The sequence below is a fragment of the Mus caroli genome, unplaced genomic scaffold (assembly GCF_978045245.1).
Source record: "Mus caroli unplaced genomic scaffold, Mus_caroli_1 scaffold_8, whole genome shotgun sequence".
In the NCBI taxonomy this organism is placed as follows: Eukaryota; Metazoa; Chordata; class Mammalia; order Rodentia; family Muridae; genus Mus; species Mus caroli.
In genome coordinates, this window is record NW_028227263.1 from 3284858 (window position 1) to 3306441 (window position 21584).

Here is a 21584-nt window from a genome sequence, read left to right on the forward strand (position 1 = left end):
AGCATCCAGTAGAGCTGGCCATCTTCAGCCTCAAGGGCTATCTTCAGCAGGAGGTATCAGCAGCATTTAGGGCTCAGCCTGAGTCACGGAGACAAAGATCTGAACCCAGAGCCAACCCCAAACATCCCTGGGGCTCCCCATGCTTCCTTCCTGGCAGCACTCCCAAGTTGTTTGTTTGTTTTGTGCTATTTCTGAGCCAGAGACACCTCTTCCTTCCAACCTGTATTAATCCCAGGCTAGACTCCCAGACTCCCCTTGGGCTACATAGAGAGGTTTCTGCAAGTCGGTTCTAAACACTCATAATGAACCAAGCCAAGCGGGATACAGTAGGGTAAAGGAGAAGGTCCCTGCAGAGCCTTGCCCAGCACCTAGTGTGGTCTGCAGTATTCTTCACACAATCTATACTAGCAAAGGAGTGCTCTTTCCTTTGTGCCTGCTTCACTCTCTGTGACCCTTCCTTCAACCAGCCATCTCCTAAACTCTGCCCTTCATCGAGTGAGAGGCTGGACTTCCAGGGGAAGTTCAGGACACTCCACCCCCCCACCCCCTCCACCCCCCACGAGACTCATATTATCTGGTCACCTCACTGTCCACCTAGTCAGGGCCACGTTTTTGAAGTGTCTGAGAAGGTCTGGCATCATGGTGGATGCTAGTAATCTCATCACTCAGAAGGCTGAGACCAGCCTGGCATACAATAAAGAATTTTCTGCCAACCTGTTCCCGAGGAGGAGGGAAAACTAAGGGAAATGTGGCTTATGTTTGCAGGTGGACCACTTTGGCACAAAACTCCCCTTCCTCTGAGACCTGCCTGACCCCTGTGTATTTCTGCCCTAGTTGTAATTACCCATGTTTTGTTCTGAGTGCTCACGTGGTTGTGTTCACACAGTGGGATGGGGCCGACAGTCCCCAGCGGGCAGGGGAGATGTAGGGGTGGGAGTAGAGGTCGCGGCTTTTCATTGGAAGCTGTCAAGAACTGGATGTCATAGGTAGGGGGGCAGCGCCGCCCTGGGGAGCACACCGGTGGGTCTGGAGCCCCGCCCCCTGATTTCCCGGGATGAGTGACCTGAGGCAAACCACATCGCCTAGGAGCTTCTCCGGCAAAGTGGAGAGCTGGACTTCCACCTCCAGGGGTCGTGGAGAGGACAAACGCGGATGCTGCAGGTAAGGCCCTTTGCGGCCGCAGCTCTCCATGACCCTTTTCCCTGGGCCGCACTGGGGCAGGGGAGGCGCACTCTAGGAGGGCGTCCTCTCACGAACAAAGGCTAAGGGAAGGAGAGAAATCCGTGACAGGTCCAGTCCAGGCGGGCCGAGAGAGGGGGACCCTTGCATACCAGGACGGTAGACGCGGGTTAGAGTGCCGCGAGGCAGAGGGTTCTTGGGGATACCAAGAGCCCTGAGCTGGGAAGGCTTCCTGGAGGTGGGGAGCCCCGGCGTGCGTGGCCCCTTTAAGAACCGATGCCCGAGAAGCTTGGGGCGCGGGGGACGGAGGGCGGTGGCAGAGAGACCCACGGCCGCCGCCAGGGCTCCGCACCCAGCGCCCGCTCCGCTGACGTCACCTGCCCCCGAGCGGCTCACTCTGATTGGCTGCAGGTGACGTCAGGGGCTTTTTCGCTCGGCATGACCTCATCCCCACCGGCAGCCCCGCCCTCCGCCCCGGGCCTGTCACTCGCGGCTCCCGCGGTGGCCGAGCCGGCTCCGCGGACCCCCGCCCAACCCGGACGCCGGACGCCGGACGCCGGACGCTGAGCCGGGCCGGAGCCGCCGGCCGCGCCCGCCAAGTCGCGGGCTGGGATGCGCGCCGTGAGCGCGCGTGCCCGACCGCAGTACGCGCGCTCCGTCCCGAGCGAGCGCTCCCCGCGGTGGCGGCGACGACGGCGGCGGCGGCGGCGACGCGCCCCGCGCGCCTCTCCGGCCCTTGCCCCGGCTACGCGGACCCCCGACGGGCCCATGGGTGGCGGAACGGAGCGGGCGCCCTGAGCGCGGCACCGGCGTTGGGGGCAACCCCAGGGCAAGCGAGAGCCAGGTGAGCCAGGCGCTGACAGCGGTCGGGTCCTAAGCCGGGTGTGGGCCCAGGACGTGCGGAGGTTTCTGCGGTTGTGTGCCCTGAAGGAAGAAGCTCTTTGGAGCACCGAGGAATAAATGGCTCTGCCCCGCGAGCGGCGCGCGCTGCAGATCCGCGCCTGCAGTGCGCTGTCTTTCTCTGCATATTCCTTCTTATCTGGAGGGATATATATGAGACCTAGGGATTCGCGGGGGAGGGCTGAGATCCAGCACAGATCGGTGAGAGTCCCTGCGAAGCGCCCCCGCTGGCAGCCAGATTTGGAGAAGGTCGTCCGCGGCTGCAGCGGGCAGGGGGATGCGAAACCTCCGACGCCAGAGGGTCGGCTCAGGCCTGCGGTAGGCTCATTAACTGGAGAGGAAGCTATAGGACCCCCCACTCTTCGGCTCGCATGGCTGTCCCGTCACCCCCACTTCATGGTGCTCCACTCGCCTCTGCGGATAAAGAACACCCTTACCCGACGCAGAGGCAGTAGGCGCGATGCTGGGGGAGGGGCCGGCACGGCTGCCTCCTGCAGCCTATCTCCCTGGCCTCTCTGCCTACCTTGGGAGGGAGAGGCCAGTCAGATGCCGCTGGTACCCTTGTGCCAAACCTTGCAGGTGGAAGAGCAAGAACAGGCTCAGCTTCCACTAGATCAGACCTCTTGGAATAAATTGGCCTCTGACTCCTTGTTGACAGGGTGTGCTGCGCCTGCAGCAGATAGATTGGGGGCCTTGATGGTGCAGTGATGGGGGTGGGGGATCAGTGTGGCATCTGCAATGCTCTGTTGTGCAGTATGGGGTGGGGAGTGGAGGTGCTTTGGGTCAGTGGCACGGCTTCTTTCACAGTATGAATGAATTCAGAATGGAAATCCAGTGACCTGTAGACCCAGACTCACATTTACTTGCCCCGAGGGTAGCTGGGTGGGTGAGGGTAGCTTACAGTGCCAGGCTCTGCTCTGGGAGGTCAGAGTCCCCGTGCATTCACTATTTGGTTAGCAGGCACCTGATACAGATGAGCAGATCATGTGACCAGGAGCTGTAGGTTCATCTTTATGTCTGACTTGCTGCAGTCAGCTTAGGGACCTCAGGAGAGTTGCTGGGCAGGTTCTCCTTTCCTCCTGCTCTGTGCCCTTGGGGATACTTGAGGATACCTCTGGGGACTTAGCACTGAACACAGATGCAAAAAGATGCTTCAAGTCAATGTGTATAGGACTCCTGCCAACATCTTTCTTCTTGGGCTGAGACTGAGGTTTCAACTGGACAGCATTTCCGTGGGGTGCACCTGTGGGTTTGGAGAGAGTTCAATATGCAGCTCACACAGGAAGCAGGGACAGAGGCTGAACCCACAGCAAGAGAGATAGTTATGCTGTGGTCCTAAGAAAGGTGTGAGCCAAAGAACCTGACTGGACCTCTCAGGACCACAGCTCCCTCTGACCTCCACTGTCTCTTTTTTTGGCCTGGCTATTTGCCCGACTGGGACGATGTTTCTGTTCCCTCTTCTGGTGCAAGGGTGCAGAGTAGACTGGCCAGAGAAGCCAAGGGCTCAACTGCCATGCAGGAACACTTGAGCCCCTCCCGTTAGGAGACGGTCTCTGCCAGGCTTCAGAAGTGCCCAGTGTGACAATGAGCTGGCATCTCAGCATCTTGGGCCCCTAATTTCTGGCTCTTTCCTGAGAGCCTGCATTGACTGTGAGCAGGGATACCCAGGTCAGGTTGTTGTGAGAAGGGACCCAGTCTTACAGGGGTTAATGGGCCTGGCAGCCATTTCTAGAAGTAGGGAGTTTCTTGTCACTAGGCACTGAGCAGGAGTAGATTAGTGAGAATGCCACTGAGGACTCGGGCTTTTATTGGTCACATAAGGACTCAGAGACCAGAACATGTTGTGTGGGAACCCCGGTGTGAAAGGCAATGGACTGGCACTTGGTATGTGGGCACCGGGGCCTTTGGTATGCAGAAGGATGTGTTTGCAACTGTGTATTTCAGTCATGCACTCCAGGAGGCTTACATATGTGCAGAGGGACACATGTGTAATTGCACTCAGGGACAAGATGGATTTGTCAATAAGGCATGCATCTTCGAATGTACAAAGGGGAGTGTTCCTGTGCCCAGGGAACAGTGCCACAAGGCCTGAGCTGTGGACCTAGCCTTCAGCAAAGGGGGTTGCCTGGGACCTCCCTGAGGGGTGTGGCCTGGAAAGGCTCCTCTTAACTTTGAATTTAGGAATTCTGTCTCCTGGCTCAAAATCCTTTGATGAAGGCCTACAGCCTCTGCATAAAGAGTCTTGACCACCCCCCAACCCCCTTCAAGGCTCCTGTAGAACAGGCTGATAGCTGTTTTCCCGGGGAAGAACTGGGAGCGTATGTTGCTTTGCTAAGATATTGCATGGTCTGTCTGTGCCCTGCTGACCTTCTCAAAACTGACCCTACATATCTATTTCAAGCCCCAATGAATTCTATCCAGCACTAGGCCTGATGCCCAGCATGGAGGAAGCCAGGGGTGGGGGTATAAGGAGATGCTGTTAGGATGTGCTACCGAAGACCAGCATAGTGCAGAATTTCCTATGTGAGGGGGCTCATCCAGATCTTTGCAGTGCAGTATACAGATGGCCTCAGAGGAATGGGGAGCCAATAAGCTGCAGTGTGGGGCTGGATCCTGGGAATTAGGGCCAAGTAAGGCAGGGTTGGAGTAAGGGGCTTCATTGCTGTCTTTGAGTTATAGACCAGAGCTACTGGGCACCTGCCACAGAGGAGTGGGAGCATAGAGGAGGGAGACCTGCCTAATCTGCAGAGCAGCCTGCTTAGTGGCTGTTGCAGTAGGAGCAGCCGTTGCCTGGCACCTCTGCTGTTGCCATGGCAACATCGGAGGTGCTAACTTGCTAATGAGTCCCCCTCCGATGCAAATAGCAATACTGTAACGGTTAATAGGGCCCAGCTTCAGTTCTTAGGGTTCCCTGGGAGGTAGAGGAAGGGACAGGTATCAGGCCTGAGTGTAGCTGATACCCCCATTCCACCTGCCACTAACCTGCTCTCCTCTGTCCTTCCCTCTGGGTCTCCCTTCCCTTGTGGGTTGTTGTGCTGAGAGTCTTCAGATGGGGCAACCCTAGCAAAACTTCCCTCAGGGTAATCCAAGGGCTGCTGCAGAGAGGGTGGGGCTGTACCTTCTAGCTCCCTATACTAGTAGATCTCTGCTTCCCTTGATGCAGTTAACCCATGTCACCTGGGAAGAGGTGGACACTGCTGGCTGACAGGGCCAAGGGACTCAGAAAAGGCCCTTCTGCACCCCAGCATCCTGAGCCATGACCCTCTCAGAGTCCTGGGCGTTTAGTTCCATTGTCCAGCTCCGCTAGTAGGAAAGCCCACTCCTTCCTCTGGCCTAATCAGTAGTCTGTTGTTCCCTCATGCAAGATTCCAGTTGGAAGTCAGGGAAATATCCCTGAACATCTAAGATAAGCATTAGTCTAGTGCTATTGAGATTCCTCAGTGTGACGGACCCAGGCCCCATTCCCCAGTGAAAGGCTTGCAGAGAGGCCTGAGACACACATAGATGTCAGGGATTAGCACCCCCAAAGACCCCACCGATTATGCACAGGCAAGGTTTGGAAGTTGTGCCCTTGTACCAGCATGGTAGCCCCATGTAGGTGCCCACATGACTGCAGTAGAGGAGTGGGAATGGGCCAGAACTGGAAGGGGCTCAAGTGAGTGTCTAGAGGGCTAAGTTCCTTCCTACCCCAGCACATTTGTAAGGCTAGATGAGGAGAATATTGTACCTGCCCTGCTGTTTTACTTTCCACTGCCCCAAGCCTCATTGTCCTGACACTGCATGCGTCCTGGGGGCTCCAAGGGAGACAGCACCTGATAGGTGAGAGTCATCAAGCCTGAAGAACAGGGCTTTCCCTGATGCTAGCCATTTTCAGTCCTTCCACATATTCTTCAGCACAAGAGCTTCTGGGGCCATGCAGAAGGTCCAGCAGCTCCAAGCATCCTAGGTACCACAGCCTTCATCCTTAGGCTGACAAAACCCATCTCTTTGTACAATGGTTGGAGTGCACCAACCTCAGCTGGAAGCATCCATCAGGAACAGTAAAACAAGAGCTCCCTAGTACCTGGCCTTCGGGAGCCCATGAGCAGGGGTGGGGCCTGTCCTGCTGGCCTAGCTCTTCTATCCATGAGCATCAAGATTATGAGCTTAGAGAACCTTTTTCTGGAGATGGCTTCTGGGAATTGGCCATCCAGCACTGTGCTAAGAAAGGGAGGGAGGTCTGAGAGCCCCTACTTGGGAAAAGAACAGAGTCAAGCTTTATACCCTAGGGTATAAAATGCATAGATCAGCAGGACAGAGATTGAGGAAGGCACAGGGATAGAGGCACCCCAGAGCCCATAATAAGGACCCCATTTGCCTTCTGCCTTATACTAGAGCCCAGGCAGAGCTAGCAGGTCAGGGTCTCTTCTCTGCACTCACCCCACTGGGTAAGGCATTGGCTCATCCATTCAGGAGGAAGGGCTCAAAGGACATGCCAGGTGCCAAACACAGGGCCTGCCTGGGAGCCAGCTATAGCTACCCAGATCCCACCATCTGCTGACCATTCACCTTTCCCCCAGGTCTGGCACCATGCACTAGGGTACCCAGAACGCTGCAAGGCGACGCCCTCCTCACTTCAGGGGTCACTCTCCCCATTGCCCACCACCCCACCATGGCTGGGGATCGGCTCCCGAGGAAGGTGATGGACGCAAAGAAACTGGCCAGCCTGCTGCGTGGCGGGCCTGGGGGCCCCTTGGTCATCGACAGCCGGTCCTTCGTGGAGTATAACAGCTGCCATGTGCTGAGCTCTGTGAATATCTGCTGTTCAAAGCTGGTGAAGCGGCGCCTTCAGCAGGGAAAAGTGACAATTGCTGAACTTATCCAGCCTGCTACACGGAGCCAGGTACCTGTGGCCCACCCTTGCATGCGTCTTCAGGGCTGACCATTCCTGAGCAAGCAGGCCCTATGTCACCTCTGAAAGAGACGGAGGAGCTCCCAGGCCTGGTGCCAAGAGTCCTCTGATAAAGCCTTTCCCCCTCGCTGTCCCTCCATTCCAAACAGGGTTCCTTGGGAGCAGAGTTGGGAGTGCTATAGGCCAGTCCTCTCTAGGGGAAGTCCTCTCTAGAAGTCCTGGGGAGTCCCTTCCATCTCCCGGTTTACAAGGCAGATTCTGAGGGAGGAGTACTGGATGAATAAGGGAAGTGGGGCTGCACGGAGGGAGGGTAGAGCAGGGTAGATGCAGCGGGATGGTGCCATGCTGAGGACAAGGACAGCTGGCTCTGGCTCCACTGACTGTGGTGAGGGCAGGAAGGGAAGACTAAGGGGATTATAGTAAGCAGACCATTTCACGAGCCTCCCCATTCCTCTTCCCACCTCCTGGGGTCTTCAATGACCCAGAATGTTCTCTGTGGCCCCCAGGAAAGAAAATCCTTTCATGGAGAAAGGGACAGATTTCTTCCCCAGGAATATCCATTGCAGCAGCTGGAGAGGGACTAGCCTATCATGGAGCATTTGTGGCCTGAGACAGGCTACCAATTACCAACTTCTCCCACCTCTTTTTGGGTTAGAGGGGCATGCCAACAAACTAGGGGCTTTAGAAGGATTTCAATTTTCCAACTGCCTGACTCCAAGCTATGATGTGAGAAAACCCAGGTGGGATGCCGCTTGTCGGGAGTCCCCCACTCCAAGGCCAGAACCAGCTCCCTGTGGTGCCAATGAAGGGAATCCAGTGATTAATCACCCCCAGCGAGGACTCCAGCCAGAGTGCAATTCTATTGGCTGCTGATGACATCATCCAGCCTGGGGTTGACAGCTCAGCTGGCTTAAAGACTGAGTGTGCTTGGGAGGCGGGGACATCAGTCTGTCTAAGCAAAAGCCCCTCAACATCTGGCCCTAAGGCCACCACAATGGGGAAGAGGGCAAGAGGAACCCCAGCTTGTAGCCAAGCCTCCTAACCTGGTGGTGTTTGGGAAGGGAAATCCAACTGCAACCTCAGTGTCTCCATTAGGAGCTGGGGGAGAATAAATAAGAAGAGAGGTACTGGCCTTCCAGGGAGCCTCGGAGCCTGCTCAGGCTATGTGCATGTGCTCTCTGAGGCCCCATTAGACTCGCCTATGCCTCATTAATACTTCTGGTTCTGGCAATTTTGCCAATGAAGGGCATCTCAAGCCACCCCCACCCCTTGTCCCTGCCTGATGCAAAGCCTATTAGTGGAGCCTCGGGATTTTTTCTGCCCCTCCAAGTGTGCAGATACCTAGCAGATGAAGTGAGAGGGAGGATAGCAGACCCCTGTCTCTCTTGTCCTCTTGCTTTTCCAAGCAGCCTAACTTCTGCCCTTATGGTCCCCTAGGTGGATGCCACAGAACCACAGGATGTGGTGGTGTATGACCAGAGCACACGAGATGCCAGCGTGCTGGCAGCAGACAGCTTCCTGTCCATCCTGCTCAGCAAGCTGGACGGCTGCTTCGACAGCGTGGCCATCCTCACAGGTGAACTCCAGGGATGGGTCAGGGCTGTGGGATGCCTTCTCTTCCTTGCACTTGGCTAGGACTAGGAGTCTCAGAAGAAAAGTATTGTCCCACAGCACTTGTGGACTTCTCCAAACCCATTTCTACCCGCAACAGCAGGAGAGGTGGGTAAGCAGGAGCTCTCCAAGCCAAGTAGAGAGGGAACCAGCACCCAGGCAACAAACTGTCTCTGTCTCAAGGAGAGGAAGTAAAGGCTTTCTTTTTTTTCTTACCTCAGTCTATCCCAGAACTGGTAACACAGCAGGCACCTTACCCAGAGAAGATACCAGCTGGTTATAGATTATCTCACAACAGTCTACTCCATCATGGCCACTACCTGAGGGACCAGCAAGTATCTCTCTGGGCTACCTGTGCTCCAAAAGCAGCAAGGCCAGCTGGCCTCCAAGCCCTACTCTGTCATACACACACACACACACACACACACACACACACACACACACACATACTCACTGACCCATGCTCCTGCTCTATACCATGTGCTTAGGCACACTCACCCTCAGGCCATGGCTGAAAGGGCTTTTGTAGATTGTACCTCCTCAGGAGGCAGTCTAGATTCCCGAATAGCTGCTAGAGTGGGCTTGTTCTAGGATGCCTGCTCCAATGGCTGGAATCCGGGGCCTTTGCTAATGCCCTCTGCCCATGCTGGTAGTCTCTGCATAGCACATAGCTGATGGAATGTCCCCCACACCCACTACATGTGGAGTGGAATAAGTGAGTGGGTGGCCAGGCCAGTTCAATGGCACCAGAATCCCTTGAGTACCATGGCATCAAGCCCAACCTGAGAGGAAGGCTGGGAGGGCCTGGACTGATTTAATTAAACTGCTGTGTAGATGCTAGGGAGATGAATCCAGTCTGAGGTACTCTGGGGTGGTTTGGAGACTCGATATCATGAGTAGGGCCAGTGTCTTTGTGTGCATTTGGATATGAGTTATGTCCCACCACGCTCTGGGCCCGTTTGATCCAAGCATATCTGTGTGTCTATGTGCCCTGAGCCTCTGTTATCAGTCACATGCATATGTGCGTACACCCTGCCTCTCTACAGATGCTGAGCCTGTTGGGGTCAGACTCATAATTCATTGTGCCTGTGTGAGTTCTTGGAACCAGAGGCTACATAGCTATACCCTAGCTCCAGCCTCTGGGCTTAGTTTGGGAGAGAGAGGAGTTTGGGCCTTTTTACAAGCCCACTACGCCTATAGAAACTCCTCCAGGGCCCAACTCACCACACTAGTCATGAATGGAAGAATAAGGTTCTTCTGAAAATACAAAGGGCTCCAGAACTGCACCCTTCCTGGCTCCAGCAGGACAACCCCAAACCTGACAGTGACTGTCTTCTTAGGGTTAAGGGGCAAAGGACAAGATCAAGTGAAGCCTGGGGTAGCCTTGGGCTGGACTCTTCCCAGAAGGTCCATTTGAACCTGGTTGTACTCTAGCTAGCTCCTTCCAGTTCTAGGTGTCTTCCCTGTCAAGTTTGAGACCTTGTCCTCCTTCATCTAAATACTAAGCTACGGAGTCCTCCAGGTCAATGCAGTGTGAGACAGGCTCAAAGTGATACCACACTGGCCAGCTCCTGCTGAGCTAGTGCACAATCCATAGTGGACTACTGATCAAGGACAGAGGTTAGACCTTTGCATATCACCCTCTGACTGGTGCTCACAGAAGCTCAAGGAGATGAGGATGGCCAGTGAAGGGAATCAGGAGAGGGAACTCAAGCAGTGCCCCCACAGTGATGTTCGTGGGGAGGGTAATGAACTTAGTCCCCTTTTTTTCCTTAAGTAAAGTTGGAATTTATTAAGAAAGAGTTTTAAGCTAGATGTCAGTATGCCTTGGCTACATTTCTGCTGCTGTGATCAAATGTCTAGTCAAATGCAGCTTCCAGGAGGAAGGGTTTATCTGGCTCACAGATAAGGGTACAACCATCACGGTGGGGCAATTAAGATGGCAGGAGCCTGAAGTAGCTGATCACATCACATCCACAGTCTGGAACAGAGGGGTGCATTGTGGGTGGGCTACTGCTCAACTCAGTTTCTGCATTTTGTCCTGCCCAGGGAATGGTTCTGTCCACAACTAGGATGGGTCTTTCCATATCAATTAACATACTTCAGATAATTCCACATAGGCAAGTGGTTTTAGATTCTGTCGAGTTGACAACATTAACCACCACAATGTGCATTATTATAGAAAAGGGGAGGAAATGGGAGCTTTAGCCTTTTAAACAGCAGGCAGGAATACCCTTAGCCAGGAGTTAGTGCAGCTTATGGGTTGTACTGACACTGTGGAATATGGGCCAGTGATGTCACAGCTGTGAGACAGTATCTGCAGTCCAACCAACTTGGACTTGGCTTGGAGATGCTGACATGCCCCAGACCCTTGTGAGTAGGTGGCTGTAAAGAGAACAGAGCCAGCCTAGCAGTCGATAACCTGAGCTGTACCAAGTCCATTGCACCAAAAAAAAGTATATGCCCCTTTATAAGCATCATAATAAGGGTACTGTCTCTGGCCTCCCAAACACGGTGGGTAGGGGGAGTATATGAAGAATGAGCTTCAGGGATGGCCAGAGCATTTCCTAGGCCTCAAAGACACTTAACAACTAAGCAAAGCTCACTCACTCAACCTTGGTGTCCCCATTTCTACCCACCCCACAGCCTTTGATAGCTCCCCAAATCCCTGGGTCCTTGGTACCTGTCTCTCTCCAGACCAAGGAAAAAGCAATTGAGGCCAGAAACTGAGTCCACTTGCTTGTCAGAGCTTGTCATTGTGGAATATAGAAAGTTCCATTCTATTGAGCTCACCTCACCATGCTGGGAGCTGGTGGCCACCAGAGAGATATTGCTCAGTTTCTGGATGAACCCCAGTCAGGCTAGATATGGCTGGGTCTACTTTCACATTGTTATATTCTTTGAGCCTCTCAACAATGCTGTGTGGCAGGAAAATAAGGAAACTGAGGCCAGAGACATGCCTTGCCCATGGTCACTGAGTCAGACATACCAAAGGAGACAGCTTGGGTATCTCAAACTGGTGGAAGGTTTCTATCCCCAGCCCAGAGTCTAGATCTTGGATGTATCTAGACAATGGCCACAGGGAGCAGGCTGTGTGTGCCCTGTGTGCAGGCACTACCCTGCTTCTCTGTCATCTGCTGGGTAGACTGGAGCCATGACCGAACCACAAATGCCCTGTGGGCTATGGCAATTCCAGTGGGTGATGTCATGCCCAAAGAGGCCCCACCTCAGAAGCCCTTTCCTCCCAGACCTGGCACTGGAGCCCGGGCCTGTGGCTTCCAGCCAGCTGGAGTCAGGGAAGGATTGCATCAGCAAGGAGAGAGGCTAAATGCCAGCCTGGCCCCAGGCCAGGGGCTGGAGAAGGACTTAACGTGTCATACTGGGGAATAAGAGACCCCTGATGAGGTCTAAGCCAACCCCTGCCTGGCTCTGATATGCCACGCTGACAGGCCACCTTGACCCACATTTATGGGCATCAAAGCAGTGCCCCTGAGCCAGTCCCTAATTAGCTTGAGGAGGAATGTGGGCGTAGGTGCCTGCTCTAAATGGGCGGCAGCACACCCCCAGTGCTGCAGAGAAGAGCAAGTAGCCTGCCAGCAGGAGTCCAGGTGCTAGGCCAGAGGCAGGCTGGGCTTGGGGTCTGCAGGGTGTGGCTTAGCCCAGAGGAACTCTCTCCTGCCCCAGCTGGCCAACCTCCTGAAGAGCCTTCTGTGTCTCCTCCCACAGGAGGCTTCGCCACCTTCTCCTCCTGCTTCCCTGGCCTCTGTGAGGGCAAGCCTGCCACTCTACCGTCCATGAGCCTCTCTCAGCCCTGCCTGCCTGTGCCCAGTGTTGGCCTGACCCGAATCCTGCCTCACCTCTACCTGGGCTCTCAGAAAGATGTCTTGAACAAGGTGAGTACACTGGGGGTCACTGCCAATGGGAGAAGGGGGTGGGTGGCTCTGGATTTCGGTCCTAGGGTGGTCTGAGAGGAGGATAAAGTGAGTGTGAGCTGGGAGCGCAGGAGGACCCAGAGTCTGCCTACCCACTGGCCTACAGCATGGCCCAGGCAGGATCACAGCAAGGCTGATGGAAAGGCAGGCTCCCAGTCTCTTCTGTGGTGGGGCTGGAAGCCTGCATGCCAAACTGCTTCTGTCACTGGGCCTCTGGCCAGCGCTGAAAGAATCTCGTGTTTTAAAAATGGTGAGGAGGGAAAAGGATGAAGGCACCGCCCAGGCAACCATAAAATTCCTAGGAGCGCAATGCTGGCTGTGGGTGTGGCTTGCAGAAGCCATCCTTCCTGTACCCATCCTGTGGGCTCCAAGGGTTTCTGGACCCAGTCTTTTCCCATATGGCAAGATCTTGAACAAAATCTGAGGCTCGGGAGCATCACAGGATTTTAGAGTCCTTCTGAGAGAGACAGAGAGGTGGGGAGGGATTGGTTCTTTTTCCAATAGGGGGCTTTGCTTTTCTCTGCTGCCCCCTTCTGACCCATCTTCCTATTCCTCCAGGATCTGATGACCCAAAACGGAATAAGCTATGTCCTCAATGCCAGCAACTCCTGCCCTAAACCGGACTTCATCTGTGAGAGTCGTTTCATGCGTATCCCCATCAATGACAACTACTGTGAAAAGCTGCTGCCCTGGCTGGACAAGTCCATTGAGTTTATTGGTGAGGGGAAGGGAGGGGGTGTGTGTCTCTATAGGGTGGAAGAGGCTGGCTAGAGGAAGACTAGACAGAGGCAGAGGGGAGGACTGGGAGGGCCACCCAGCACTGTCTGCCATAGGGAGGAAGGGTTGGGGACTACCTTGGGAAGGGAGGGACAGTGCAATCTCAGCCCTCACCTGATCCCCCCACCATCCACTTGCCCCCAGATAAAGCCAAGCTGTCCAGCTGCCAAGTCATTGTTCACTGTCTGGCTGGCATCTCTCGCTCTGCCACCATTGCCATCGCGTACATCATGAAAACCATGGGCATGTCTTCTGACGACGCATACAGGTATTCTCCTCCTGGGCCCTAGGGACCTAGGGAACACCACAACCAATGGCTAACAGCATTGCCCTCCTTTTGCTCTCTCCACCCACTTGGATTGTACAAATTACTACCCTGGCAGGGAGGGAAAGCCTGAGCCCAGCCCGACAAGAGCTTGGGGACTTAAAGGTTTGCTCTGGGTGCTGCACAGGAGGAAAATCAGGGGCAAGGCTGTCCTGACAGAAATGCCTCTTGCTTGCTTAGGTTTGTGAAGGATCGGCGCCCCTCCATCTCGCCCAACTTCAACTTCCTGGGCCAGTTGCTGGAGTATGAGAGGAGTCTGAAGCTGCTGGCTGCCCTGCAGAGTGATGGACCTCACTTGGGGACCCCTGAGCCCCTCATGGGCCCGGCAGCAGGCATCCCACTGCCCAGGCTGCCACCATCTACCTCAGAGAGCGCTGCCACTGGGAGCGAGGCAGCCACTGCAGCCAAGGAGGGCAGCCCGAGTGCTGGAGGGGATGCTCCGATCCCCAGCACAGCTCCAGCCACCAGCGCACTGCAGCAGGGCCTGCGTGGCCTGCACCTCTCCTCTGACCGCCTCCAGGACACCAACCGCCTCAAGCGTTCCTTCTCCCTGGACATCAAGTCGGCCTATGCACCCAGCAGGAGGCCCGACTTTCCCGGCCCACCCGACCCGGGTGAAGCCCCGAAGCTCTGCAAGCTGGACAGCCCATCCGGGGGCACGCTGGGCCTGCCCTCGCCCAGCCCAGACAGCCCGGACTCCGTTCCAGAGTGCCGCCCACGACCCCGCCGGCGACGTCCCCCGGCCAGTTCTCCTGCTCGTTCCCCCGCGCATGGCCTGGGCCTGAACTTTGGAGACACGGCCCGGCAGACTCCACGGCACGGCCTCTCGGCCCTGTCGGCGCCCGGGCTGCCTGGCCCTGGCCAGCCGGCTGGCCCCGGGGGCTGGGTGCCGCCACTGGACTCTCCAGGCACACCGTCGCCCGACGGACCCTGGTGCTTCAGCCCCGAGGGCGCGCAGGGTCCAGGCGCTGTGTTCTCCGCCTTTGGCCGGGCGAGCGCAGGCGCACCTGGACCCGGTAACAGCAGCAGCAGCAGTGGTGGCGGCGGCGGTGGCGGTGGCGGCGGCAGCAGCAGCAGCAGCAGTAGTAGTAGTGACCTGCGGCGGCGGGATGTGCGGACCGGCTGGCCCGAGGAGCCTGCTGCAGATGCACAGTTCAAGAGGCGCAGCTGCCAGATGGAGTTTGAAGAGGGCATGGTGGAGGGGCGGGCACGTGGCGAGGAGCTGGCAGCCCTGGGCAAGCAAACCAGCTTCTCTGGCAGCGTGGAGGTCATTGAAGTATCGTGACCCTTCAGGAGTCCCTGTGCCCTTGCTCCAGCCAGGCCAGGTATAAATATATATTATATATAAAACACACAGAAAAGGTAAATGGTTTTACTGCAATTTTTATCAAGAAGTAAATATTTCGATTTTTTTATTTATTTAAGCTAGTGATCTGGCAACTGTGCGGGGCGGCCCTAAAGCTCTGTTTTTACTGTCTGGTATTTAAACTGAAACAGGTTTCTAAGCAATATGAGGCCACCTTCAATCCCAAACTGGGTTGACAGGCCTGGGCCCCTCCTTGCCCCTCCCCTCTGGAAACATTACTGACCTTTCAAAGAGCTGCCCAGCTTTCCTGCACTTTTTACATAAGAAAAAGGGGGGAAATGAAAAACAAAAAAAAAGACAAAAAACCCAAACCCTTACTTGCCACAAACTGAGCCGCAGACCCCTCCCCTCTCCTTTCCCTCTTCTCCTGTCTCTCCTCTCCTGTTTCTCCTATCTTGGGCTCTGCAGCAAAGCCATAGGTAAGGGGAGGGGGAAACCCTAGTGTCCCTGCAGAAGGCCCCAGCAGCAGTGTCCCCACACCTCAAATTGCCAAGTCTTAGTGGCATAGAGATAGATATCGTCTCTGCCCTTCACCCCAGGGCTGTTACCTGGCAGGTGTTGGTGGGCACTGGGCCCAGTGGAGCAAAATTTTCAGGGAGACTTGGACAAGGGGGTTCCTGAAAGCCAGATGAGGTAGCTCTGAAGGCAAGGACAGAGGACCTCACTCTTGTGAGAGTGAGGCCCAGTTCCCTAGAAGGGCCCAGGAGGCCATTCAGAGGAAGTGTCTCTCTTTTCCTTTGCAGGTGCCCTGCCCATTGGGAAGCCCAGTAGACTTTCCCAGCATGTACTGGGGCAGTGTCCAATGCCAGCAGGAGGAGCTAAGCTAGCTGGGGCTGGCAGGGGCTATCTCTGCTGGTCAGAGGGGAGCTCTAGGCCCAGTAAGAATGGGGGTAGAGTCAAGCTCTCGTTCTGGGCTCTTCCTGCTACAGGTAGGACTTGGGATTCTACTGCTCTGCAGGTTGGGGAGCCCCTGAGGCAGGTGGGGTAAAGCACCTACCAAGCCCGTAGGCTTACAGGAAGTGGGAATCCTCAACTACAGGAGAACTGTCTCCAAGCAGAGAAAGACCCCACCTAAGGACAGATGTTGGGCAAGTCCCCCATGACTGCCCCATCCCCCAAAGGGCTTCTCAGGAGAGAGTCCCTTTGTATGCGCGCTTCCCAGGCAGCGTACTTTCCCAGTGTCTTCAAGATGATATGCTAGCCTCCACCCAAGGTGGCTTTTTTAGGCTCAGAGCCAATCTAGGAGAAGGACAAGGAGAAAAGTGCCAGCCACCCTTGCTGAATATCCTCTTGGGACTGTTGGGGACCCAAAGTTTTGAGGCAGGATAGGAGTTCTTGCTCTTAGATGTCTTTAAGTCTTGGAGTGGGTCTGTCCTTTGAGGAAGAAGCTAGGGGCTTGTTAACAAGTAGCTGGGGCAGGATCTAGGGTGGCACCTTTCTACCCCACCTCTCTTGCTGTGTCCTTCTGTCTGTTCTTCTTTTGACCTGCTCCCTATGTTCCTGTCACCCTCCTTCTTAAGCAAAAGTCCTGTCCTAGTTCTCTTGATCCCACCCATCCTGATCCCTGAGAAAATAAGCTATTGTTGTATTTACAATCTATGGATTAGAGGTTTAAGTATTTATTATTATTGGTTAATTATTATTATAATTATTATTATTAATTATGTAAATTTACCTCCTGTCTGTCATTGGATTTCTGAGGTGACCCTGGGTGTGGAGGGTGCACTGGCTTCCCCCTCCATGCCCCCAGTCTACTGCTGTCCAGGAGACAGTGGTGTGGGGCCATCAGTTGGACCCTAAAGCTCCCCCTTGGGTCTGGTTCCTCCCCTCTCTTGATGGAGATATGGCATCTATCCTGGATACACGGGGCCCATTGGCCTCAGTCTGTCTCTGTTCTCACTTACACATGACCCTGGTCTCCCCAAAGTGAGCAGACAAGATGGAGGAGGTCTCAGCTCCCCCCTCCTTTGTGTTGGGGGAAGTGGAGCACAGGCTTTCCCTGGTGGCTTTCCACCCACTGTCCAAGGTGTGGAGGGTATAGGGTTCTCTATCACTCTCCCACCACTCTTACCTGGTCACTGCCGGCACTGGAATGGCCCAGAATGCATCTGGCTCCCTCCTGTTGTCCAGTACAGGAGAGGTCCCTTGCCCAAGGCTTCCAGTCCCCGAGGGCCAGGGTGCCAGCTTCCCCCTTGGGACCTTGCCCCATGAGGCCGCACTTTCCTGTCCCTCCTTTTGTATTTGAAACAATGTGTTGTAATAAATCATGAGACGGATGTTTTCCTCAGGCCTCTGCTGACTCTTTCTTAGGGCTGGTTGTGGGAGCAGTTGGGCACTGGGGGGCAGTCTGGAGGCTTCCTGAGACAAGGACCTGGTAGGTTGTGCCTGCAAAGTCTATTTACTAAGTGGGTAGAGGGGAGAATCTGAGGCTTATTTCTGGTAGACCAGGTCTAGAGGAGGGGCACAGGATCTGATAGGCACTCCTAGGATGTAAAATACCCATTTTCCGTACCTACTATTAACTGAATCCTAGAAAACTTTAAATATCAGTTTGCAGGCTGCAGAGATGCTTCACTCAGTATTTGCTGGGCAAGTGTGAGTACATGAGTTGGATCACCAGAACCCAGGCATGGTGGCATACCCTTGTAATCCCAGTGCCAGGAGGCAAACACAGAAGGATCTTGATGCTTTAGGGCCAGCCAGCCTAGCCTACTTGATGTCCAGGCCAACTTGTATGTGTCTCAAAACAAGTTGGATGGTGTTTTAGTTAGGATTTCCATTGCTGTGAAGAGACACCACGACCAAGGCAACTCTTATAAAGGCAAACATTTAATTGGGGCTGGCTTACAGGTTCAGAGGTTCAGTCCATTATCCTCACGGTAGGAAGCATGGCAGTGTGCAGGCAGACCTGGTGCTGGAGGAGCCGAGAGTTCTACATCTTGATTCAACTGCAGCCAGGAGACACTGTCTCATAGGCAGCTAGGAGGAGGGTCTCAAAGCCCACCCCCACAGTGACACACTTCCTCCAACAAAGCCACACCTTCTAATAGTGCTATTCCCTGGGCCAAGCCTTCTCAGAATCACCACAGATAGCTTCTGAGAAATGACACCTGAGGTCGACGTCTAACCTCTGCACACATGCATGTGTAGTCTGCATACACAAGTGAGCACATACACAAGAGCTCACTTGTCAACTGCCCTCACAACACAATCCTACTGTAACACAGCTCATTCCTCCAGATTTGTCTTTGTACACACACCTCACCATTGTCTTTCCACCACACATGGGGTTGACATGTAGTCTTTTATGCAGCACAAGAACCAAAAATATACTGGGGGGGTGCTGGCTTCTGCAGCACACACACTAAAACTGGGACAGCATGGAGAAGTTTAGCATGCCTCTTGTGCAAGGATGACACATAAGATTCATGATGAATTCCATTTTTTGAGACCCCTGGTACATCGACCAACGGATCTCTGTTGCAGCCTACCGTTTCTGATCCCCCAGAGGAAGTGCTCTTGGCTGTGACTGTAGCCCCTCTGCCTCATTCCTTTCCCCATCACTCCTGCATGTGGAAGGGTAAAGAGAGCAAGGCCCAGACCTTAGGTCATGAGTATCTTGCCAGCCATCTTTCCCTTTATCCCCACCGGGACCATGAACTGCTCCTTTCTCCTTGCTCACTCTCATCCCCATTGAAGATCTTTGGATTGATGGAAACAGACGCCAAGGTGGGTGTTGGCCCAGTTTCTATAACCTTCATTTTTTAAAGTTTGTTTTTGTAAAAAAAAAAAAATTAAGCAAAAGCATACTAGAGTGTCTGATGCGACCCCTTGTCTTTAGACACAGGACTCCTCTCTCTGGACAGATAATCCCTACATCAGTGCAGACCAGACAGTGCCCAGGCTTATCTCTTGTATGTTATTACAAGTTATGTGACCATGGGCATCCATGTACCATTTTATAGGACAGAGTTCCAGATGTGACTTTTACGGGTCACCTCAACATTTGGTCCTCATCCTAACCGTCTCTGTGTGGAACGCTCAATATGGACTACCCTGGATACCATGTGGGAATTCCTAGGTGGGCTTCTTGGAGGATTTTCCTTCTTATCTCTGTCCCTGGATAATGGGGCTTTCTCCAGGTTTGGCCATCCTATCCCAGAGACCCTTTTTGCTTTCAGGAAGACAGTGGCATTGTCCACTCATGTGACTAGATAGGTGTGTGTGTGTGTGTGCGCGCGCCAGGAAATGGAGAAGGAAGATTCAGGAGAGGAGGGGAAAGGATGTGGTTTGCCCCTCTTCCAGCGGATCTTGAATTCTGCATCCTCAAGAGCCCTCAAAGAAGCTGAAAGCTAGCAGTATAGTCTGCCTCTAGCAAGGGTATTTTTAGCTCAAGAACATCTATTTATAGCCCTGGCAGCCCCTAGGAGTCAATAAAACCAAGGACTGGAAAAAGCTGATGGTTGCCTCAAGTAGGCCCGGTACTCCCTCCACCCTCAGCATGCACGAGCACCTGCAATTGCAGAAGATGAGTGACAGCATTTCTCCTAGGAGGCCAGCTGAGAGCATTGGCTTCGGGACCCTGGAGGCAATGAAGGACACCACATGGAAGTGAAGGAGGTGCCATTTACCAGTGCACCAAGACTTCTAGAGGTCATCTCAGTCAACTGTGCTGGGCGAGCCCAGTGTTCAACTCCTATGCTGTCATACCCAGGTACATAGCCTCTGCGAAAGACCTGACTTCAGCTTGCAACTCCCTCCCCAGCCCTAAGCCATTGGAGACATGGTATAACACATAGCCAAGATAGCCTCAAGACTAGCCTTAGACAATGGGTAGATGGCTGGCAATGTGGAAGATAAATGAATAGAATAGATAAGATGACAGGTAAGAAGGATGATCAATGAGAGGATCAATGGGAGGATCGGTGGGTGGATGGATTGATGGATGGGTGGGTGGGGTGGAGAGATGAATGGATGGACATATGGACAGATAGATGGCTGGGTAGATAAGAGGTGTCTGGCTGGCTAAGAGAGAGATGGTGAAAGTATGCATGGGTAAATATTGCTCTACTGCAATGGAACTCTTCTATCTTATATTGAAGCTGTGTGTTCAGCCATGCACGGTGGTGCAAGTCTGTAATCCCAGCACTCAGCTGAGGCTAGAGGATTGCTTGGGGTTGAAGGCCAACCTGAGCTACGTGAAATATTGTTTAAAAGCAATCAAATAGGGGCCAGGCAGATGGGTTTAGCAAGTTAGGGCACTGCTGTCAAACCTAATGATCCTGGTTCAACATCTGGGACCCACAAGGTAGAAGGAAAGAATCAACTCTTTTTATTATTATTTTATTATTATTATTAAAGGGTTTATTTATTTGTATGTATGTTAGTACACTGTCATTGTCTTCAGACACACCAGAAGACACATCAGACCACATTAGAGATGGTCGTGAGCCACTATGTGGTTGCTGAGAATTGAACTCAGGACCTCTGGAAGAGCAGACAGTGCTCTTAACTGCCGAGCCATCTCTCCAGCCCAAGAATCAACTCCTGTAGGCTGTCTTCTGAGTCCCATGTGGAAATTGTGTCATGGACACAAATACGCAGGTCACACATAAATAAATGTGAAAGAACAAGCAAATGATAATAATATTGATGAAGGTATGTGTGCCTCTTCCCATTCTACTTTGGGTTATATGCAGACACTCACCTTAACTATAGAGCACACCCAGTGAACACCCTCTGACTAAGCCAACATTAGCAATTCTAGAGCTGCACACCACCATAGAGCCCAGTTTCTCTCCCAGGCCCAGAGAGAGGAGCAATTTTGTCCACTATCCCTCAGCAGGTCAAGGGCAAAGTGCAGTGATGAATGCTGCCCATTTTGCTCTCTTGTCAGTCCTTACAAGACCCTGTGAAAAATCTCTGAAGATATCCCAGGGGACTGTCCTCAGTGTTATGTGACCTGTGCGGCCCTGGGTGAATTTGTCAAAGCACTTTACTGTTCAGTATCGGAGGAACTTGCGAAGCAGTGTGGGAGGTCAGTTTGCAGCATCATTTAGCTTCTAAAGGCTGAGTGGTTGGGAGACTCTGAGCCATAGAGAGGTAAGGGGCATTGCAGAGGGTCACCAGACAGGAGAAAGGATGGAGGATAGACAGTTGGGAGCCATAGAGACGCTGGAAGCCTCTATCCAGGCAGGTATGCTGGAGATGGATGGAACCTTGTCACTGGACTTGTGGTTACTTTGTGGATTCTACTTTCTTCTACCCTTCTCCACCCATACTCCACCCTTTTAACACCCTAACACTAGGTAGGAGAGGAAAAAGGACAGGTGGGAAAGGTGGTGATGTTACATTAAACTACTTCCTGCTGATTAGAGGCATTGAGTTCCTTGGGGCAACTTTGATCTTTGCTGTCAGGATATCTGATTTCTTCTTTGAGCACAATTACTTAACAAATCCAAGAGCAACTAACCACCAACCCACTACCGCTAACCTACACCTCCTCGAAAGGCCCTAGTATTTATATACCCTCTGAAAAGTCCCCAGAATTCTAAACATCACACAATCACAGAAATTATCTGCCAATGGCAAAATCACATCCCT

At 53.5% G+C, this 21584-nt stretch overlaps 1 protein-coding gene and 1 non-coding gene across 2 annotated transcripts; both read left to right on the plus strand.

Annotated features, from left to right (window-relative positions):
- The first annotated feature begins 1670 nt into the window (after positions 1-1670).
- Positions 1671-17264, plus strand: Dusp8 (dual specificity phosphatase 8). The gene is made up of 7 exons (XM_021168689.3): positions 1671-2023; positions 6639-6961; positions 8408-8546; positions 12308-12474; positions 13072-13231; positions 13435-13558; positions 13796-17264. The coding sequence occupies exons 2-7, from the start codon at positions 6731-6733 to the stop codon at positions 14898-14900; spliced, it is 1926 nt and encodes a 641-aa protein (XP_021024348.1). The 5' UTR covers positions 1671-2023; positions 6639-6730; the 3' UTR covers positions 14901-17264.
- A 1057-nt stretch (positions 17265-18321) lies between these two features.
- LOC115031711 (U6 spliceosomal RNA) lies at positions 18322-18429 on the plus strand. The gene has a single exon (XR_003837366.1). It is a non-coding gene; the product is annotated as a U6 spliceosomal RNA (small nuclear RNA).
- The last annotated feature ends 3155 nt before the right edge of the window (positions 18430-21584 follow it).